Source organism: Musca vetustissima, unplaced genomic scaffold (genome assembly GCF_032173495.1).
Source record: "Musca vetustissima isolate MV318-11 ecotype Yass unplaced genomic scaffold, APGP_CSIRO_Mvet_v1 utg1469, whole genome shotgun sequence".
In the NCBI taxonomy this organism is placed as follows: domain Eukaryota; kingdom Metazoa; phylum Arthropoda; class Insecta; order Diptera; family Muscidae; genus Musca; species Musca vetustissima.
This window is the reverse complement of record NW_026879459.1, coordinates 152,364-170,890: the sequence shown is the minus strand read 5'-3', so window position 1 is coordinate 170,890 and position 18,527 is coordinate 152,364. Positions and strand designations below refer to the sequence as shown.

General features: G+C 33.3%; 1 protein-coding gene across 1 annotated transcript in view; it reads left to right on the top strand.

Annotated features, from left to right (window-relative positions):
• Positions 1-6,016: 6,016 nt before the first annotated feature.
• The window catches only part of LOC133324373 (atrial natriuretic peptide receptor 1), a gene marked incomplete at its 5' end in the record, with an annotated part of 51,173 nt that continues 38,662 nt past the window's right edge, over positions 6,017-18,527 (top strand). Inside the window, one exon of the mRNA XM_061533217.1 lies at positions 6,017-6,764. Coding sequence (XP_061389201.1) covers positions 6,017-6,764 — 748 coding nt within the window. The remainder of the gene's footprint in view (positions 6,765-18,527) is intronic.

Here is an 18,527-nt window from a genome sequence, read left to right as displayed (position 1 = left end):
TTTGGTGCACCATTTACCTTAAATCCGACGAAAATATATATGGGAGCTATATCTAAATCTGAACCGATTTTTCCCAATTTCAATAGGGTTCGTCCTTGGGCCAAATAAGTGACCTGTACCAAATTTCATCCAATTCGGATCATAAATGCGACCTGTACTTTGTTAACAATTTAACATGAACAGACAGACGGACGGACGGACATGCATAAATCGACTCAGAAAGTGATTCTATGCATATTCTAAAAAGGAACCTTGGGTTTATCTCGATTATTTTTGCCTGTTACAAACATATGCACAAAGACATAATACCCTGTACCACAGTGTGGTGAGGGGTATAAAAATAAAATTAAGAAGACCAAGAGTTGTTCCTATAGAATACGATATCATTAGGTCTCCTTGCAGAACACCAACAAGTCTTCTTATAGAAGACTATAAAGTCCCCTTATATAAAATTTTTCTTATAGAAGACCATAAAATATTTTTATAGAAAGTATTCTTTGATATTGCTAATATTTTTTCTTATACGAGTCCTCTGGGTCTCATATCACCCTAATGTCTAATAATTACCAAAAATCTCTATTTTATTTATATATATAAATATATATATACATATATATATAATTAATTACTTAAATATTTTATTTGTATTTTTATTTCAAAATTTCTTTTCTTAGTTTTTTTTTTATTTTTCTCACGAAATCGATTTTTTTCTCTGTTTAAATGATAAATGTCTATCATAACGGAAATTAAGAAACGTGTGCCTATTTATACCCTTCACCACACTGTGGTACAGGGTATTATGTCTTTGTGCATATGTTTGTAACAGGCAAAAATAATCGAGTTAGACCCATGGTTCCTTTTGAGAATATGCATAGAATCACTTTCTGAGTCGATTTATGCATGTCCGTCTGTCCGTCCGTCCGTCCGTCCGTCCGTCCGTCCGTCCGTCTGTCCATGTAAAATTGTAAACAAAGTACAGGTCGCATTTATGATCCGAATTGGATGAAATTTGGCATAGGTCACTTATTCGGCCCAAGGACGAACCCTATTGAAATTGGGAAAAATCGGTTCAGATTTAGATATAGCTCCCATATATATATTTAACCGATTTAATGTGAACGGTCCCTATATATCTTTCGATTTGCACGAAATTTGGTACAGCCTAATCATTTAGGTCTAGAATGATGTCTGCCAAGTTTCGTGAAAATCGGTCTAGATTTAGATATAGCTCCCATATATAGTTTCGTCCGATTTCATGTAAATGGTGCCCCAAAGTCCCTATATATCTTTCGATTTGCACGAAATTTGGCATAACGTACGGAATTAAGCCTTGAATGACGTCTGCAAAGTTTCGTGAAAATCGGTCCAGATTAAGATATAGCTCCCATATATAGTTTCGTCCGATTTCATGTAAATGGTGCACCAAAGTCCCTATATATCTTTCGATTTGCACGAAATTTGGCATAACGTACGGAATTAAGCCTTGAATGACGTCTGCAAAGTTTCGTGAAAATCGGTCCAGATTAAGATATAGCTCCCATATATAGTTTCGTTCGATTTCATGTAAATGGTGCACCAAAGTCCCTATATATGATTCGATTTGCACGAAATTCGGTACAGCGTAATGAATTAGGCCTATAATGATGTGTGCTGAGTTTCAAGAAAATCGGTTCAGATTTAGATATAGCTCCCACATATAGTTTCGTCCGATTTAATGTAAATGGTGCACCGAAGTCCCTATATATCTTTCGATTTGAACGAAATTTTGCACAGCGTACTGAATTAGGTCTAGAATGATGTGTGTTAAGTTTCTCGAAAATCGGTTCAGATTTAGATATAGCTCCCATATATATTTTCGTCCGATTTAAGGTAAATGGTGCACTAAAGTCCCTACATATCTTTCGATTTGCACGAAATTTGGCATAGTGCACTGAATGAAGTGTAGAATGATGTGTGTTAAGTCTCCTGAAAATCGGTTCAGATTTAGATATAGCTCCCATATATATGTTCGCCCGATTTAATGTAAATGGTATACCAAATTCCCTATATATCCTTCCATTTGGCGGAATTCGGCACAGCGTACTAAATTGGGTCTAGAATGATGTGTGTAAAATTTCTTGAAAATCAGTTCAGATTTAGATATAGCTCCCATATATAGTTTCGTCCGATTTCATGTAAATGGTACATCAAAGTCGCTATATATCCTTCGATTTGCACGAAATTTGGCATAACGTACTGAATTGAGTCTAGAATGATGTCTGCCAAGTTTCGAGAAAATCGGTCCAGATTTCGATATAGCTCCCATATATAGTTTCGTCCGATTTCATGTAAATGATGCACCAAAGTCGCTATATATTTTTCGATTTGCACGAAATTTGGCATAACGTACTGAATTGAGCCTAGAGTGATGTCTGGCTTTTTTCGTGAAAATCGGTCCAGATTTAGATATAGCTCCCATTTATAGTTTCGTCCAAGTTAATGTAAATGGTGCAATAAAGTCGCTAAATATCTTTCTATTTGAACGAAATTTGGCATAACGTACTGAATTGAGTCTAGAATGAATGTCTGCCAAGTTTCGAGAAAACCGGTCCAGATTTCTATATAGCTCCCATATATAGTTTCGTCCGATTTCATGTAAATGGTACATCAAAGTCGCTATATATCCTTCGATTTGCACGAAATTTGGCATAACGTACTGAATTGAGTCTAGAATGATGTCTGCCAAGTTTCGAGAAAACCGGTCCAGATTTCTATATAGCTCCCATATATAGTTTCGTCCGATTTCATGTAAATGGTTCACCAAAGTCTCTATATATCTTTCGATTTGCACGAAATTTGGCATAACGTACTGAAAATCGGTCCAGATTTAGATATAGCTCCCTTTTATTATAGATTGATTATAAGTAATTGACGCACCAAGGATCCAATAGGCTGATAGGAACAAAACGTTCTGAAATTAGTATAATCTAACCTGTGACAAGTTTGTTTGAAATCGCTTAATATTTGGATAGAGCTTCCATATATATTTTCGCCCGTAAATTGGGCATCAAACTCCTCATGTTAGTCAGATTGACATCAAAGTTTGCACAACTTAAAAAATTGAGCATAGAATTACGTAGTTGCGTTTTCTAGAAGTACAGACATAGCCCAACGGATGACCTATTTATATTTGTTTGAAGTCGATTTACATACTTTATGGATAGATCTAGGTAGATTCATATTTAGATAAATATCACATATTTTATTTCATCCAATTTCATGTTAATAGTCCTGTGTAATATACCCATAGTGGTGAAGGGTATCATATAGTCGGCCCCGTCCGACTTTACTACTTTCCTTACTGGTTTTTATTTCTTTTCATTTCATTTTTTTATTTTCATTGGAATTCCAAGTGCCTGAGGGTGGAAGAGGTTTAGGCAGCCTTTGATGTATTCACAAAATTTATTTGAAATATTGTCACAGAAATTTTGCTCTTTGAAAAATAGCAGATGTCTCTTTGTTTGTCACCGTCACATAGCCATAGGTGACAGAGAGCTATCAATTTTTTTTTTTTGGGCTTATCTATTTTTATGTGAAAAATAAAAAAATACAAAATAATATAGAAAAGGTGATATTAAGTTAGGTAATTTGTATATCCTTCATCACACTCTCTTCTACGTATAGATTAACTCTAGATAAATCTATATTTTTTTGTAGTTTCTGAAAATTTTACTGAACGACCCACCATATGTAAAAGAAGAAATCATGCAAGCTTTACTTGTATTTTTAACACATTTTTAGTTCTACGCTCGATCTTTAGGTGAAGCTCCCATATAAAGATCCAACCCTTTACAAGTATTTTTAAGCATTACGAAGTGTAATGTAGCATTTAAGTGAATAAAAATTTATTTACAACACATTTACAATATAATTGCATGCTCATCATCGCATCAATTTTGGTATTTTCAAGGTCCTACCCCATGTTTTTAACCCGAGTATCTGTAGTTTGACATTTCGTTTTCTCTTGCCATCAATTATGGTCTTCTTATTGGAAAACCAGAAGTTATTCCTATTAGAAAATCAGAAGGCTTCTTATTACAAGAACAAGAGGTTTTCTTATTAGAAAGCTGGAAGGTGTTCTTATTAGAAAACTATGGAGTATTCATATAAGTCCCGTGTATAGTTCGTCCCATTTACGGTTAATGGGGCACCAAAGTCCCTAAATATTTTTCGATTTGCACGAAATATGGCATAGGGTACTAAATTAGGTTGAGAATGATATGAGCTAAGTTTCTTGAAAATCGGTTCATATTTAGATATAGCCCCCATATATCGTTTTGTCCGATTTAAGGTAAATGGCTCTCCAAAGTCCCTAAATATGTTTCTATTTTCTCGAAATTTGGCACAGCGTACTGAATTAAGCCTAGAATAAAGTGGGCTAAGTTGCGTGAAAATCGGTTCAGATTTAGATATAGCTCCCATATATATTTTCGTCCGATTTAATGTAAATGGTCCACCAAAGTCCCTATATATCTTTCGATTTACACGAAATTCGGCATACTGTACTAAATTAGGTCGAGAATGATATGTGCAAAGTTTCGTGAAAGTCGTTTCCGATTTAGATATAGCTCCCATATATATTTTCATCCGATTTTAGGTAAACAGTGCACCAAAGTCTCTATATATCCATCGATTTTCGCGGAATTTTGCAGATCGTACCGAATTCAGTCTTGAACGAATTCTTGATGGGCGATACTATAGCCCATATATATTTTCGTCCGATTTTATGTAAATGGTGCACCAAAGTCCCCATATATCTTTCGATTTGCACGAAATTTGGCATAGGGTACTGAATTAGGTCGAGAATGGTGTGTGCTAAGTTTCGTGAAAATCGGTTCAGATTTAGTTATCTTATTAATGTAAATTGATTGACCCAAAGTACTGCAATTAGTATTCCTTCGAAAAGGTGACGTCTGTTAGGATACATATTTGTAGAATATACCATAAATGGTGAAGGGTATCATATAGTCGGCCCAGTCCGACTTTGCTACCTTCCTTACTGGGTTTATTAGCAAAAAATCGGGTTTCTTATTAGAAAATCATATAGTCTCCTGATTGAAGATCACAAGTTTTTCGTATTAGAAAAATAGAAGGCCGTCTCATTAGAAATCATAAATATCATTGAATCAGAAGACCAGTACGTTCTTTTTTTTCGCAGACAAACCTGTCTCCATATGATTAGAACACTAGTACGACCTGAGCGATTTTTAATTTTTATTCCTTCAGAGTGAACAATTTACCCAACAAGCGATTTTATTCCTCAAATGGGTGGTTAAATTTATTGAGGGATCAAATTTACACACCTACGTCAATGAAATTATTCTCTCTATATTTTTTCATTTACCTCTGTTTAAATTTGGAGAATTCTAAAAAAGTTTCCGACCTCATCGAACTTATTCCATGTTTATTTTCCGAACAGGATTTTACAGGACGAAAATAAAGTAGTCACCTTTCAAACAAACAATGAACAATGAAAAACAAGTGAAATAATTGTTGGGCTTCTGTGAATAAATGAATAAATAAACAATAGAAAAGTGAATTGAAAACCGTAACAAAAAATCACAACAACAACAGCAAAAGTCCAACAACTAAATCGAGAAACAAAGGAACACCAAAAACACAACAGCAACTAAAAATGAAAAGAAAGAAAGTGATTCATTAATAAAAAATATTAATAATAAACATGAAAGACAAAAGAAAACACAACTACAAATAACAACAACAACAACATATATAATGTAAACGAACTACAACTACAAAAAAATATTATTAATCATCTCCAGAACAACAACAACAACAAGAAGAAGAAAAATTTAATAAACAAAAAAGAAACACCATCCACAAAAATTCCCAATTCAAGTTCAACAAGAAAATGAAATTAAATTTCAACCTACCCTTTCCGGCTGGTTCTTTATCATCTTCTGCTTGCCTCCTCCATCTTCTTCTGCTACTGCCGATAATTTTCAACAATTTCCAGCTCAATCATGCTCAACGTTATCACATTGAATCCCAAGATCCCATGGCCAGTACAGAGATGCAACAAGTCTTTCGAGCGCCAGCCTCCACCTCATCCCGCTATGCCAACAAAACAGTGCCGCACAAAAATTTGGTATTCGCCGTTCTTCTACCCGGCGTGGAGTTGGATAACAAAAACGATTGTGTTATGGTAAAGGTATTGGCCGTCTTGGAATTGGCCATAAATCATATACATCGCATGGGGTTTGCCCATAATGCAGAAATTGATTTCACTTTGATATCTCGAGACACAAACTGCTCCTCGATCCACGGTCCAATTGGTTTCTTTGAAATCTATATGCGTTTTCCGGAAATCAATGCCGTCATGGGCCTGTCATGTGAATATGTATTGGCACCAATATCCCGTTATGCTGGCGTCTGGAAAATACCCGTACTCACCTCGGGCGGCAGTGCCAAAGATTTTGGCAATAAGGCATCTTCCTATCCTACTTTGACCAGACTGCGAGGCTCCTTGGCCAATAATTTGGGAAATGTTGTCAAGGGGATTTTGGAAAGTTTCAATTGGACCACCACAGTGTTGATATATCAGAATGAGGATACCAAAACCAAGGGCAATTCGGTGTGTTTCTTCTGTGCCGTTGTGGTTCACGACAAGGTCCATTCGGGTTATCAACAGGCAATGGACACGGAGAAATGGACAAAAGCCAGTATTAAATTGTTGCTCAACACTATTGCGAAGAAGGCGAGAAGTAAGTATGAGCAAATTGAAAATTTTAATGGAATTTTGAGACATAATTTTTAAGGTTATGAAAAGAATTAAAGAAATTTAGAAGTTCTTATTAGAAAATTGCCTTATTAGAGCACGGGTTTTCGTTTTACACCATAAAGTCTTCAGATGAAAATACCGAAAACATAATTAAGAAGATCAGAAGGTCTTCTTATTAGAAAAGAAATAGGGTTCGTAATTCTTATAAGACCAACAGGTTTCGTATATTAGAAGACCAAGTGATCTTTTTATTGAAGGTCATCTTTTTAGCAGAACAACAGTTTCTTCTATGAGAAGATCATATGGTCTTCTTATTGGAAAACCAGAAGTTATTCATATTATAAAACCATAAAATTTTCCTATTAAAAATAGAATATTTTCTTATTAGAAAACCAAAAGCTGTTCTCATTGGAACACTAGATAATGTTTCTATTAGAAACTGAGAAGATTTTCTTATTAGAAAATTGGGAGGTATTTCTTTCTTCTATCTTCTTATTAGATGAAGGGAAGTTATCCTTAAGAACCATGGTGGAAGACCCGAAGCTCTTCTTATTAGAAATATAAAAGGTATCCTTAAAAACAATTGAGAAAGACCCGAAGGTCTTCTTATCAGAAAGACAGGAGGTCTCCTATAGTTTATTTTATTAGAAGGACATGTGGTCTTCTTATTGGGAAATCAAAATCTTCTATATTCTTATTAGATAAAGGGAAGTTATCCTTAAGAACCATGGTGGAAGATCCGAAGCTCTTCTTATTGGAAATATAGAAGGTATCCTTTAAAACAATTGAGAAAGACCCCAAGGTATTCTTATCAGAAAGACAGAAGGTCTCCTCTAGTTTATTTTATTAGAAGGACATGTGGTCTTCTTATTGGGAAATCAAAAGTTATTCTTATTAGAAAATCAGTAAGCCATCTTATTAGAAAAGGAGAAGGCCTTCATATTGAAAACTACAAAGCCCAAAGAAAATCATAAGGTTTCCTTATTAGAAGTCGGGAAGATTTTCGTTTTACTAAGCCTGAAGATATTTTTAATACAATAAATTATTCTTATTTGAAAACCGAAAAATATCCATAAGAAGACCAACATGGTGATATACCACAAAGTCTTCTTATTAGAAAAAATCGAAGACCAGAAATGATTATTATTAGCAGACCAACATATTATCTTATTAGATAGTCAGATAACATTCTTATTGGTAGAGCTGGAGGCTTTCTTATTCGAAAACTAGAAGGTCCTCTTATAAGCAGAATAATAGGATATCGTATTGGAGGTAACCAAAAGTTATTCGTATTAGAAAATCAGAAGGCCTTCTTATTAGCAGAATGTGTTCATCTCGGAAGACCTGTAGGTTATGTTATTGGAAGACCTGAAGATATTTTAAACACAATAAATTATTTTTATTTGAAGATCGCAAAATATCCATAAAACGAACAACATGGTGGAATACCACAAAATCTTCTTATTAGAAAAATTCAAACACCTGTAGCAATTCTTATTAGCAGGCCATCATATTCTCTTATTAGAAGGCCAGCTGATATTCTTATTGGTAAAGCAGATGACTTTCTACTTCGGAGACTATAATGTATTTTTATTATAAGATCAATGGGATCGCTAATTAGAAAAAATCAAAAAAAATAGTTATTCGTATTAGAAAATCAAAATACATGAATATTTGATGGTCAGAATGTGCTTATCTCAGAAGACCTGTAGGTTCTCTTATTAGAAGACCAACACGTCTCCTCATTAGAACACATCTTCTAATAATCGTCTGTTTATCTTATTAAGAATATTATTCTTATTAGAACACTTAATGGGATGCTTTTTAGAAAACCAGAAGGACTTTCTAATGCCATGATGTCTTAATAGAAGACCGTAAATTCTCAAAAATACCAATATGTTTTCTTATTAGAACACACCGTATCAGGAACCCAGAAGATTCTCTTATTAGAACACTATGACGTATATTTATTAGAAGATAGGAAGGTCTTCTTCCTTATTTTAATAACAGAAGGTCTTCTTATTAGATGATTAGTAGGATTTCTTATTGGAATATCACATTAAGTACATATTAGAAGACCGGAAAGTCTTTCCAGTACGTATTTGTATTTTGAGAAGACCAAAAAATTTTTAGAAGACCAGGCCCTGCTAAAAGACTATTTTTATTTGAATACCAAATCATATTCTCAAACTAGAAAATCCTCTAATTAGAAATACAAAATGTCTTATCATTTGCAGGCCAATACCTTCACATTAGAAGTTGAAAATCAGAAGGTGTTTTTAGTAAAAGACTTGAAAATTTTTATATAGAAAACCAAAGTCTTTTCCTATTAAAAACCCAAAAAAATCTTCTTATGAGAAGACAAAAAATTTTCTTATTGGAAGATAATAAAAACATCTTTTAAATAAACCTGAAATAATTCTTATTATGCAATCACATGATATTCCTTTTAGAAGATCAGAAGGTATTCTTATTAGAAGACTGGTAGATTTTTTAAGAGACCCCAATTTCATCTTAGTGTAGGACCTTTAGGTATTCTTATTAGAAACCCAGAACGTGTTAGTTTTATTAAACCAAAATATTTTCTTATAAGAAGACCAGAAACATTTCATTTTTCTTATAAGAAGAGAAAAATTTTTTTAGTAGAAGGGAAATGTATTCTTATTAGATACATTTTTTATTAGAAGATATTATCTATAAAAACATATTTTGAATAAGCCTGAAAAAATTCTTATTATGCATTCCCTTTAGAAGATCTTAAGGTATTCTTATTAGAAGGTATTATTAGAACATCAACAGGGAAATCTTCTTAGTGGAGGACCTTTATGTATTGTTATTATTAAACCAGAATATTCTTTTGTAAAAAGGCCAGGCAATTTTCTTTTTCTTATTAGTCAAAAAAAAAATCTTATTAGATGGTATATTATTACAAGATCAATAGCAGACCTAATGGTAAAGATCAAAAAATTTTCTTTTTAATTTCTAATTAGATATTCTTATTAGAAATCAGGAAATTTTTTGTATTATTAAACCAGCATATTTTCTTATATAAATAGAAGAAAATTTCCATTTTCTTATTAGATAACAAAAAAATCTTATTTGCTGACAATAACAACATATATATCAGATGATATTCCTTTTAGCAGGTCAAAAGATATTCTTATTAGAAAACTGATAGATTAGTGCAAGATCAATAGGGGACCTGAAGTATTTCATTAAAGGAGAGATTTCTACTTAGTTGATGACCTTTAGGTTTTCCTATTATAAACCCAGTAAATGTTCTTATAATAAAACAGAATATTTTCACATAAGAAATCCGGAAATTTTCCTTTTTGTGAAGACTTTAATTTATTCTTATTAGAATAATAATCATTCTTATTAGAAAATCAGAAAATGTTATTATTAGAAGGCCAGAAATTTTTATTTTTGGCATATCTGTAGTATTCTTATTAGAATACCAATAGCTCCTCTTGTTTATACCCTTCACCACACTGTGGTACAGGGTATTATGTCTTTGTGCATATGTTTGTAACAGGCAAAAGGAAACGAGATAGACACATGGTTCCTTTTGAGAATATGCATAGAATCACTTTCTAAGTCGATTTATGCATGTCCGTCCGTCCGTCCGTCTGTCTGTCTGTGCATGTTAAATTGTAAACAAAGTACAGGTCGCATTTATGATCCGAATTGGATGAAATTTGGCATAGGTCACTTATTCGGCCCAAGGACGAACCCTATTGAAATTGGGAAAAATCGGTTCAGATTTAGATATAGCTCCCATATATATATTTAACCAATTTAATGTAAACGGTCCCTATATATCTTTCGATTTGCACGAAATTTGGTACAGCCTAATCATTTAGGTCTAGAATTATGTCTGCCAAGTTTCGTGAAAATCGGTCCAGATTTATATATAGCTCCCATATATAGTTTCGTCCGATTTCATGTAAATGGTGCACCAAAGTCCCTATATATCCTTCGATTTGAACGAAATTTGGCACAGTGTACTAAATTAAGCCTAGAGTGATGTCTGCCAAGTTTCGAGAAAATCGGTCTAGATTTAGATATAGCTCCCGTATATAGTTTCGTCCGATTTCATGTAAATGGTGAACCAAAGTCCCTATATATCCTTTGATTTGCACGAAATTTGGCATAACGTATTGAAATGAGCCTAGAGATATGTCTGCCAAGTTTCGAGAAAATCGGTCCAAATTTAGATATAGCTCCCATATATAGTTTCGTCCGATTTCATGTAAATGGTGCACGAAAGTCGCTATATATTTTTCGATTTGTGCGAAATTTGGCATAACGTACTGAATTGAGCCTAGAGTGATGTCTGCCTTGTTTCGTGAAAATAGGTCCAGATATAGATATAGCTCCCTTTTATTATAGATTGATTTTAAGTAATTGACGCACCAAGGAACCAACCCGTCCGACTTTACTACTTTCCTTACTGGTTGAATAACAAAAAATTTTCTTATTGTGAGACCTGTTGGTATTCTTATTAGAGAAGCTAAAAACAGTCTAATTAGAAGATGGAAACATATTCTTATTAGAAGATCCTCACAATTTACATATTTATTTGTTGTTTCGGATACATTATTTTAATTTATTGCTAATAATTACCGTTAACCTGATAATAGTTAATGTGACAAAAATCTAATTTGAAAAAATTATAATTCAAATATTTACATGACATATATTCCTTTTAACACCAGGTGTTCGGATTAGCGTCATACACTTGTACTTGTTGTATACTATCTGCCTGCCTGTCTGTTTGCTTGTTTGTTTATTTTTCTTATAATAATATTTTTTACATAGTTTTCTTAAATGTAAACATTACAACGGATTTTGAAAATTTTCTTTCTTCTTCTTCTCGTTTTTTTGTGTTTTTCATTTTGCCATCGAAGTAAACAAAAAATGTGCCACAACACATAAATCATAACGCGTTTGCCAAGCAGATTTTCTCATACGATGGCCACGGCCAAAAACATTTTCCACCTGTTTTGAAGTGAATAAGGTGTGAATTTATTTGGCAACGTTCCTGGTTCGGCGTTCGGATGTTTATGAGGCGTGTGTGGGTGGGTGGGTGAGTGGTTGAGTTCGTTGGATGGTTGGATGATGCATCCACAAATCATTAGAATGAATATGTATCAAGGAAATGTTTGAAATAATTACTGGTGGTTAATGGCAACAATTTTGAAGGTAGATAGATTTTAAATAAATTATTAAAATGTGGTAGCAAATTACAGCATTTATTAAATTAAATGGAAAATTCAATAAGATGATCAATAATAATTTTATGAGGTACTACGGAATTTTCTTAAAAAAAATAAAATAATTTTATTTAATTTGTTGACCTAACCTAACAAAATTCTACTTAACGGTGGCAAAGACACTTTATAATGCTTATCCCCCTCTCGTTTATGACAATACCGAAATCCGCAACCAGTCATGTCGCATTCAACGTGTCTGAATATCCATTAGAATAAAAACAGTTAAGCATTATTTCAACACGTTCCCCACTTTATTGTTTATTTGTTCGTTTTGTTGTTTTTTTCTGTTTTATTTCGCAGGGTATCTTTTATGGTAGCCTTTATTAGGTGTGTGTACTTCACTTCCCTTGCCACATCCTCCTCTTTATTTTTTATTTCTATTTTTGTTTACATTTAATTGCAAGTACATACAATTTAGCTTATCCGCTGGTGTGAAATGCTCCACACACTAACTATTCTGTCAGTTCCTCGAAATTGACATTCGCCAGACAGGCAGGCTTTCACATATGCCGACTTCAATAAAGGGGAACAAAGCAACCACAACAAAAAGAGAGGTTAATACAATAACAAAGTTTTCAGTTTGGTGAAAGGATTCTAATCGTTAAAGTTTTGGTGTGAAATGCAGACACTTCATAGAATTAAAGTAGGACGGGGCCGACTATATGATACCCTTCACCAAAATGTGAATCGACCTAGATCTATCCATAAACATGTCATCCGTTTGTTACAATGGGACTATAGAATGTAATTCGACTTCAAACAAATATCAATAGGTCATCCGATGGGCTATGTCTGAACTTCTAGAAAACATAACTACGTCATTCTATGCTCACTTTAGTACGTTATGCCAAATTTCGTGCAAATCGAAAGATATATAGGTACTTTAGTACACAATTTACCTTAAATCGGACGAAGATATATATGGGAGCTATATATAAATCTGAACCGATTTTCAAGAAAATTGCCAGACATCATTCTAGACCTTATTCATTACACTGTGCCAAATTTCGTGCAAATCGAGAGATATATAGGGACTTTGGTACACAATTTACCTTAAATCGGCCGAAGATATATGTGGGAGCTATATATATAGATCTGAACCGATTTTCACGAAACTTAACACACATCATTCTGCACCTAATTCAGTACTCTATGCCAAATATCGTGCAAATCGAATGATATATAGGGAATTTGGCGCATCATTTACCTTAAATCGGACGAAACTATATATGGGAGCTATATCTAACTCTGAACCGATTTTCTCGAAACTTGGCACACATCATTCTGCACCTAATTCAGTACTCTGTGCCAATTATCGTGCAAATCGAAAGATTTAGAGTGACTTTGGTGCCCCATTTACCTTTAATCGGACGAAACTATATAAGGGAGCTATATCTAAATCTGAACCGATTTTTCCCAATTTCAATAGGGTTCGTCCTTGGGCCAAATATAGGTATAATTACCAAGGCTGATCTAATAAGAGAGAGAGAGAAATCCTGAGGTCTTCAAAATAAATCTCCTTGTTTTATTCCTTGAAAACCAATACATATTCAGACAAAATCTTCATTTAAAAATCTATAGGACTTCTTGTTGGAAAACCAATAATGTTTCATTTAACGCCCCAATTTATATTCTTATTGGAATACCAATATAACTTCTTATTAGAAGAAATCAGTATTTTCCTGTTGTAAGACCTCATTACCTTCCAATAAAAAGTCCTGAAAATTTTCCAATTGGTATTCCTATTAGGAAAGAGAGAGGATCCAGAGATCCTATTAATCAATCTCCTTATTTTATTCCCTTGAAAGCAATTACATATTCAGACATTCTTGTTGGAAAACCAATAATTCGTAATTTTAGCGCCCAATCAATGTTCTTATAAGAATACCAATTGAACTTCTTATTAGAAAAAAAATCAGCATTTTCCTATTCAAAAACCTCACAACCGTCCAATTAAAACTCCACAAGATTTTCCAACTGACATTCTAATTAGGAGACCCGAAGGTCTTTCTACAGAGGAGCAGAAAATCTTTTTTTTAGAATACAAAAAATGTATTCATATAGAAGACAAAAATATATCTGCAGTACCATTCAATTAGAACATTGTAAGATTTTCCAACTATAAGGAGAAACATCTGTCCTATTTGAAAACCAAAAGGCCTTCCTATAAAAAACTTGAAGGACTTCTTATAGAAAACAAAAACCCTCATATAGGATACCTGAAAACTATCTTAAATATGGCACAATGCCTTCCTATTAGAATACCCAAATAGTTTTTTTATGAGAAGACCAGAGGATATTCCAATTAGGTGACCTGATAAGCAAAAGATCATCTAATTAGATTATCAGAAAATATTTCTTTAAGAAGACCATTAGTTCTCCCATTGCATTCTACAGGAATACCAATAGAATTTATTATAGAAGACCAATAAGGGTTCTTACAGTAGACCACCATGCCCCATTATTATTTTGTAATAACTTAGAATCTTCCAATTAGATGACCTGGAAATCAGAGAAATATCTAAATGTCTAATTGGAATATCAGAAGATCCTTGGTTAAGAAGATCATTAGTTTTCCAATTGTATTCTATAGTAATACCCATAGAATTTGTATAGAAGATCAATACGGATTGTTATAAAATTCCACAAAGGTTTCAAATCAATAGATTAGAAGACAGCAATATGTTCCAATAAATAAAATAGTTCTTATTATTAGTAGGTTTAGATGTCTTGTTATTGAATGACCTTTTGTTCTGCTAATTAGATGATCAAGATGTCTTCTATTTAGAGGACCAAGATGTATTCTTATTAGAGTTCTTATTAGAGTATTCTTATTAGAGACGGCTAAGAGATCTTATGGTTTTTTATTAGAATATTTTGTTTATGTTTATTTTTTTATTAGAAGATTTTTTCTTATAAGATAAATTTTTTTCTCAGAACCACGAGTTCTTATTAAAAGATATTTTTCGTTGTAGGTTATAATTTCTTATTAGAATATGTATTTTCTTATAAGAATTTATTTCCTTATAAGAATATATTTTCTTATAAGAATGTGTTTTCTTGTTAGAATATTTTTAAATCAGATACATAATTGTTTTAATTAGATGACCAGGAGGTCTTCTTATAAAAATACCAATATGCATTCTTATTAGAAGATTCTTCATGTTAGATTATATTATCTTATGGGAATATGTTTTATTATAAGAATGTGTTTTCTTTTTAGACGACTTTTTTCTTATTATATTTGTTCTAATTAGACGATCAGGAGGCCTTCTTATTAAAAGACCAATATGCATCCTTATTAGAAGGATGCAGATTATATTTTCTTATGAGAATATGATTTCTTATTGGAAGTCTTTTTCTTATTATACGATAAATATATTTCCAACTAGACGATTCAACTAGATTCTTATTAAAAATCCAACATGCATTCGGTGTATTTTTTATTAAATGGAGATTTTTTAATAGAGATATTGTGGCCTCAGAAGTCCAAGTGGTATTTAGAATTAGAATAATTAGAAGCTTTTGCTACTAGTAGCCCATATTCTTATTAGAAGGGCAATAAAACCGTTGAAGAGAATACCAATTAGGTTTGTTATTTTCATATTAGAAAATTGAAAAAAAAAAATCCGATGAGAATACACATGAGATTGCCAATAGACCATCTAATTAGAGTACGAAAATGTTTTTTTTTAATTAGAGTAGCAATATCTAATTAGAACACGGAAATTATTTCTTATCAGTATACCAAATACATCTTCCAATTGGAACATCAAATGGTATTTTTTTTTTATAAAACAAATAAATATTCCTATTAGAACAGCAATATTATTTTCGATTAAAACCCCAATATATCTTCTGATTAGAAGGCAATTATTGTATTCTTATTGGAAATTAAAAAATTATCTTTAGTAGACTAACATATATTCTTTTTAGAATATTACTAAATCTTATGGATTTTCAACAGGTCATCCCAGACCTGCTCATAAATTATTCTCTCTCTTTCCCTCTGTCTTTCTCTCTCTCTCTCTCTCTCTCTCTCTCTCTTCCACCCATAAATCTTTCCATTGTCAATTTTCCGTTTGCCTTCATTTAACCAAAAAAACCAAACACTCATCGCCTCCTTTTGCCACGTAGCGAAATGAAATGGGCCCCACCAACAAATGGCACATGGCCGAATGCTCCAATTAAATTGCCATCAATTCTATTGTTCCGCATCGATGCCAATCGCTAGTCTATCAGTGAGACTATTAGACAATGAATACTTCATTACATCAATTATGGCTTTCAATAAAAATGTTTGAAAAATTGACTCTTGTCTATTGAGTGGTTGGCTGTCCAATGGAAATGCCTCCAGACTTAATTTGAAACGGTCATAACATACATATGAGCGGTGTGTACCCTACAAGAATTCTAAATGGAAATGGATTTTGTGTGAGATTTTGAATATGCTCATTATACCCTACACAACTATGTTGTCAGGGTATTATAGCTTTGTGCAGCCCCAAATGTTTGTAACGGCGCGAAATATTGGTCCTAGACCCACCTTTAAGTATACCGATCGTCATATCTCGACTAGCTGAGTCGATCTAGACATGTGTGTCCGTTCGTCTGTCCGTCTGTCCATTATAATTTGTAAACACGATACAGGCCACAGTTATGGACCAATCTTCACGAAATTTTGCATGTAGGATGGGTTCTGGCCAATGAAGACCCCTATTGTTTTTGGAAAAGATCGGTTAATATTTAGGGGATGAAATGGACCAAAAACATTATTTTTGTCGGTTTTTCTGGTCGATCCAAATGCCACAATTATGACCCAAACACCGCGAATTTTTGCTTGGAGAAGGGGATCGGGCCAGAGAATAAGCATGCATGTTTTGATAAAGATCGGTCAATATTTAGCGGGTCAAATGGACCCTGACTTTTGTGTGAAAAATGACAAAATTTGTATTCTATGGCATATATATTTACTCCTGGAGGATGTTGACCCGAGGAGTTGATAGCATATCCAAGAGGAGTGGTTGGCCTTTAAATTGATACCAATACCAATATAGTGACGTATCTACTCAGATGTAGGAGTTACAGTCAAATACTTACAGGTGCTTACGTATTCAGATATTATTTAGTAACCCATTACCACATTAGAGGAGGAAATATCGCGCTGATGGCTTTGAAAATGTTCATGAAGTTCCAGTTATGGTCAAAAACAACGCCTACAATTTTCGGTGATGATCAGATTAAAATTTTGGGATGAAATGGACCGAAAACTTAATTTTTTGTGTGTTTTCGAATCGAGTATAATCCGAAAATCACAACACAACCCACCGTGAAGGTAATCTGGACAAGTATTCGAAAAAGTAAGGAAGAGGTGTTGTTGACCTCTAATCGGGCAAGAGGGGCAAATATCACGAAATATTACTCAGACTCGGAATAAACATCCTCAGAAAGTTAGAGTTCGTGGTAGTTGTGTAGGGTATCGTATGGTCGGCCCCGTCCGACTATACTGCTCCGCACACTGGTTTTTAGAATGTCAATTATTTGTAGAGATATACTGCGCTCATTTTTTCGGCTTGGGAGGTTTGGTATCTCCGAGGACTTATTTTTAGAGATGATAACATATAAATCTGTCAATGAACATGATATAATATCAAACTGTTGTTCTCCGTTCCCCTTTCTCTCTCTCTCCATTCCTCTCTCTCTCTCCTTCCTCTCTCTCTCTCTCTCTATCTTTTATACTGTGGAGAGAATAGGCCATTCTTGTTATCCAGGGTCTCACAAACTCGACTTTATTTTCAAATGAAATTTTATCATTAGTCGTTGTTGTTGTATTTTTTTGCATTTGAATTGCTATACATACGCCCCTATTATCAATACTAATGTAATATTAATTAAGTAATTCAATTTAATTAATGATTCCGAGTTATTCTAATGGACTCTGCTATTACGAATTGTTGAAATGTTTTAATGTCGGATTGTTGGAATGCAACGACATGGCTAATGCCACTGATGACCAGTGAGTGTGTGAGGAGGTGGTTTTCCAAGAATTATATCAACTACAAATTGTAATAAAAATTACTATAAATTACATAGAACATTGTGTAACAACAACAAAAACAGATAATCTCTTAAAGGATCAATTATGCCTACACCTCTGAGACGATTATGACATAACCTCATATTTTGTTATCCCCACCCATTTTGTAACTCATGTTCAGAATTTTTAATTAGAAAGCAAAAAATATTTTTATTGTTTTATTACAAATAAAATACGCAAATTGTTGGCATATTTTTTTTCGCTAAAAACAATAACAATAACTACAGCAACAACAGCTGTAATTATTCATAGCCATAGCAATTATTCTTCCTGTCACTTTGATCAAGGCCTATGCCTTATAGGCGAGATTTCATTTATGAGATGTTGCAATAAACGGCCGGTAGCTATTTTGAAATTCTAATTGATTTGTCGA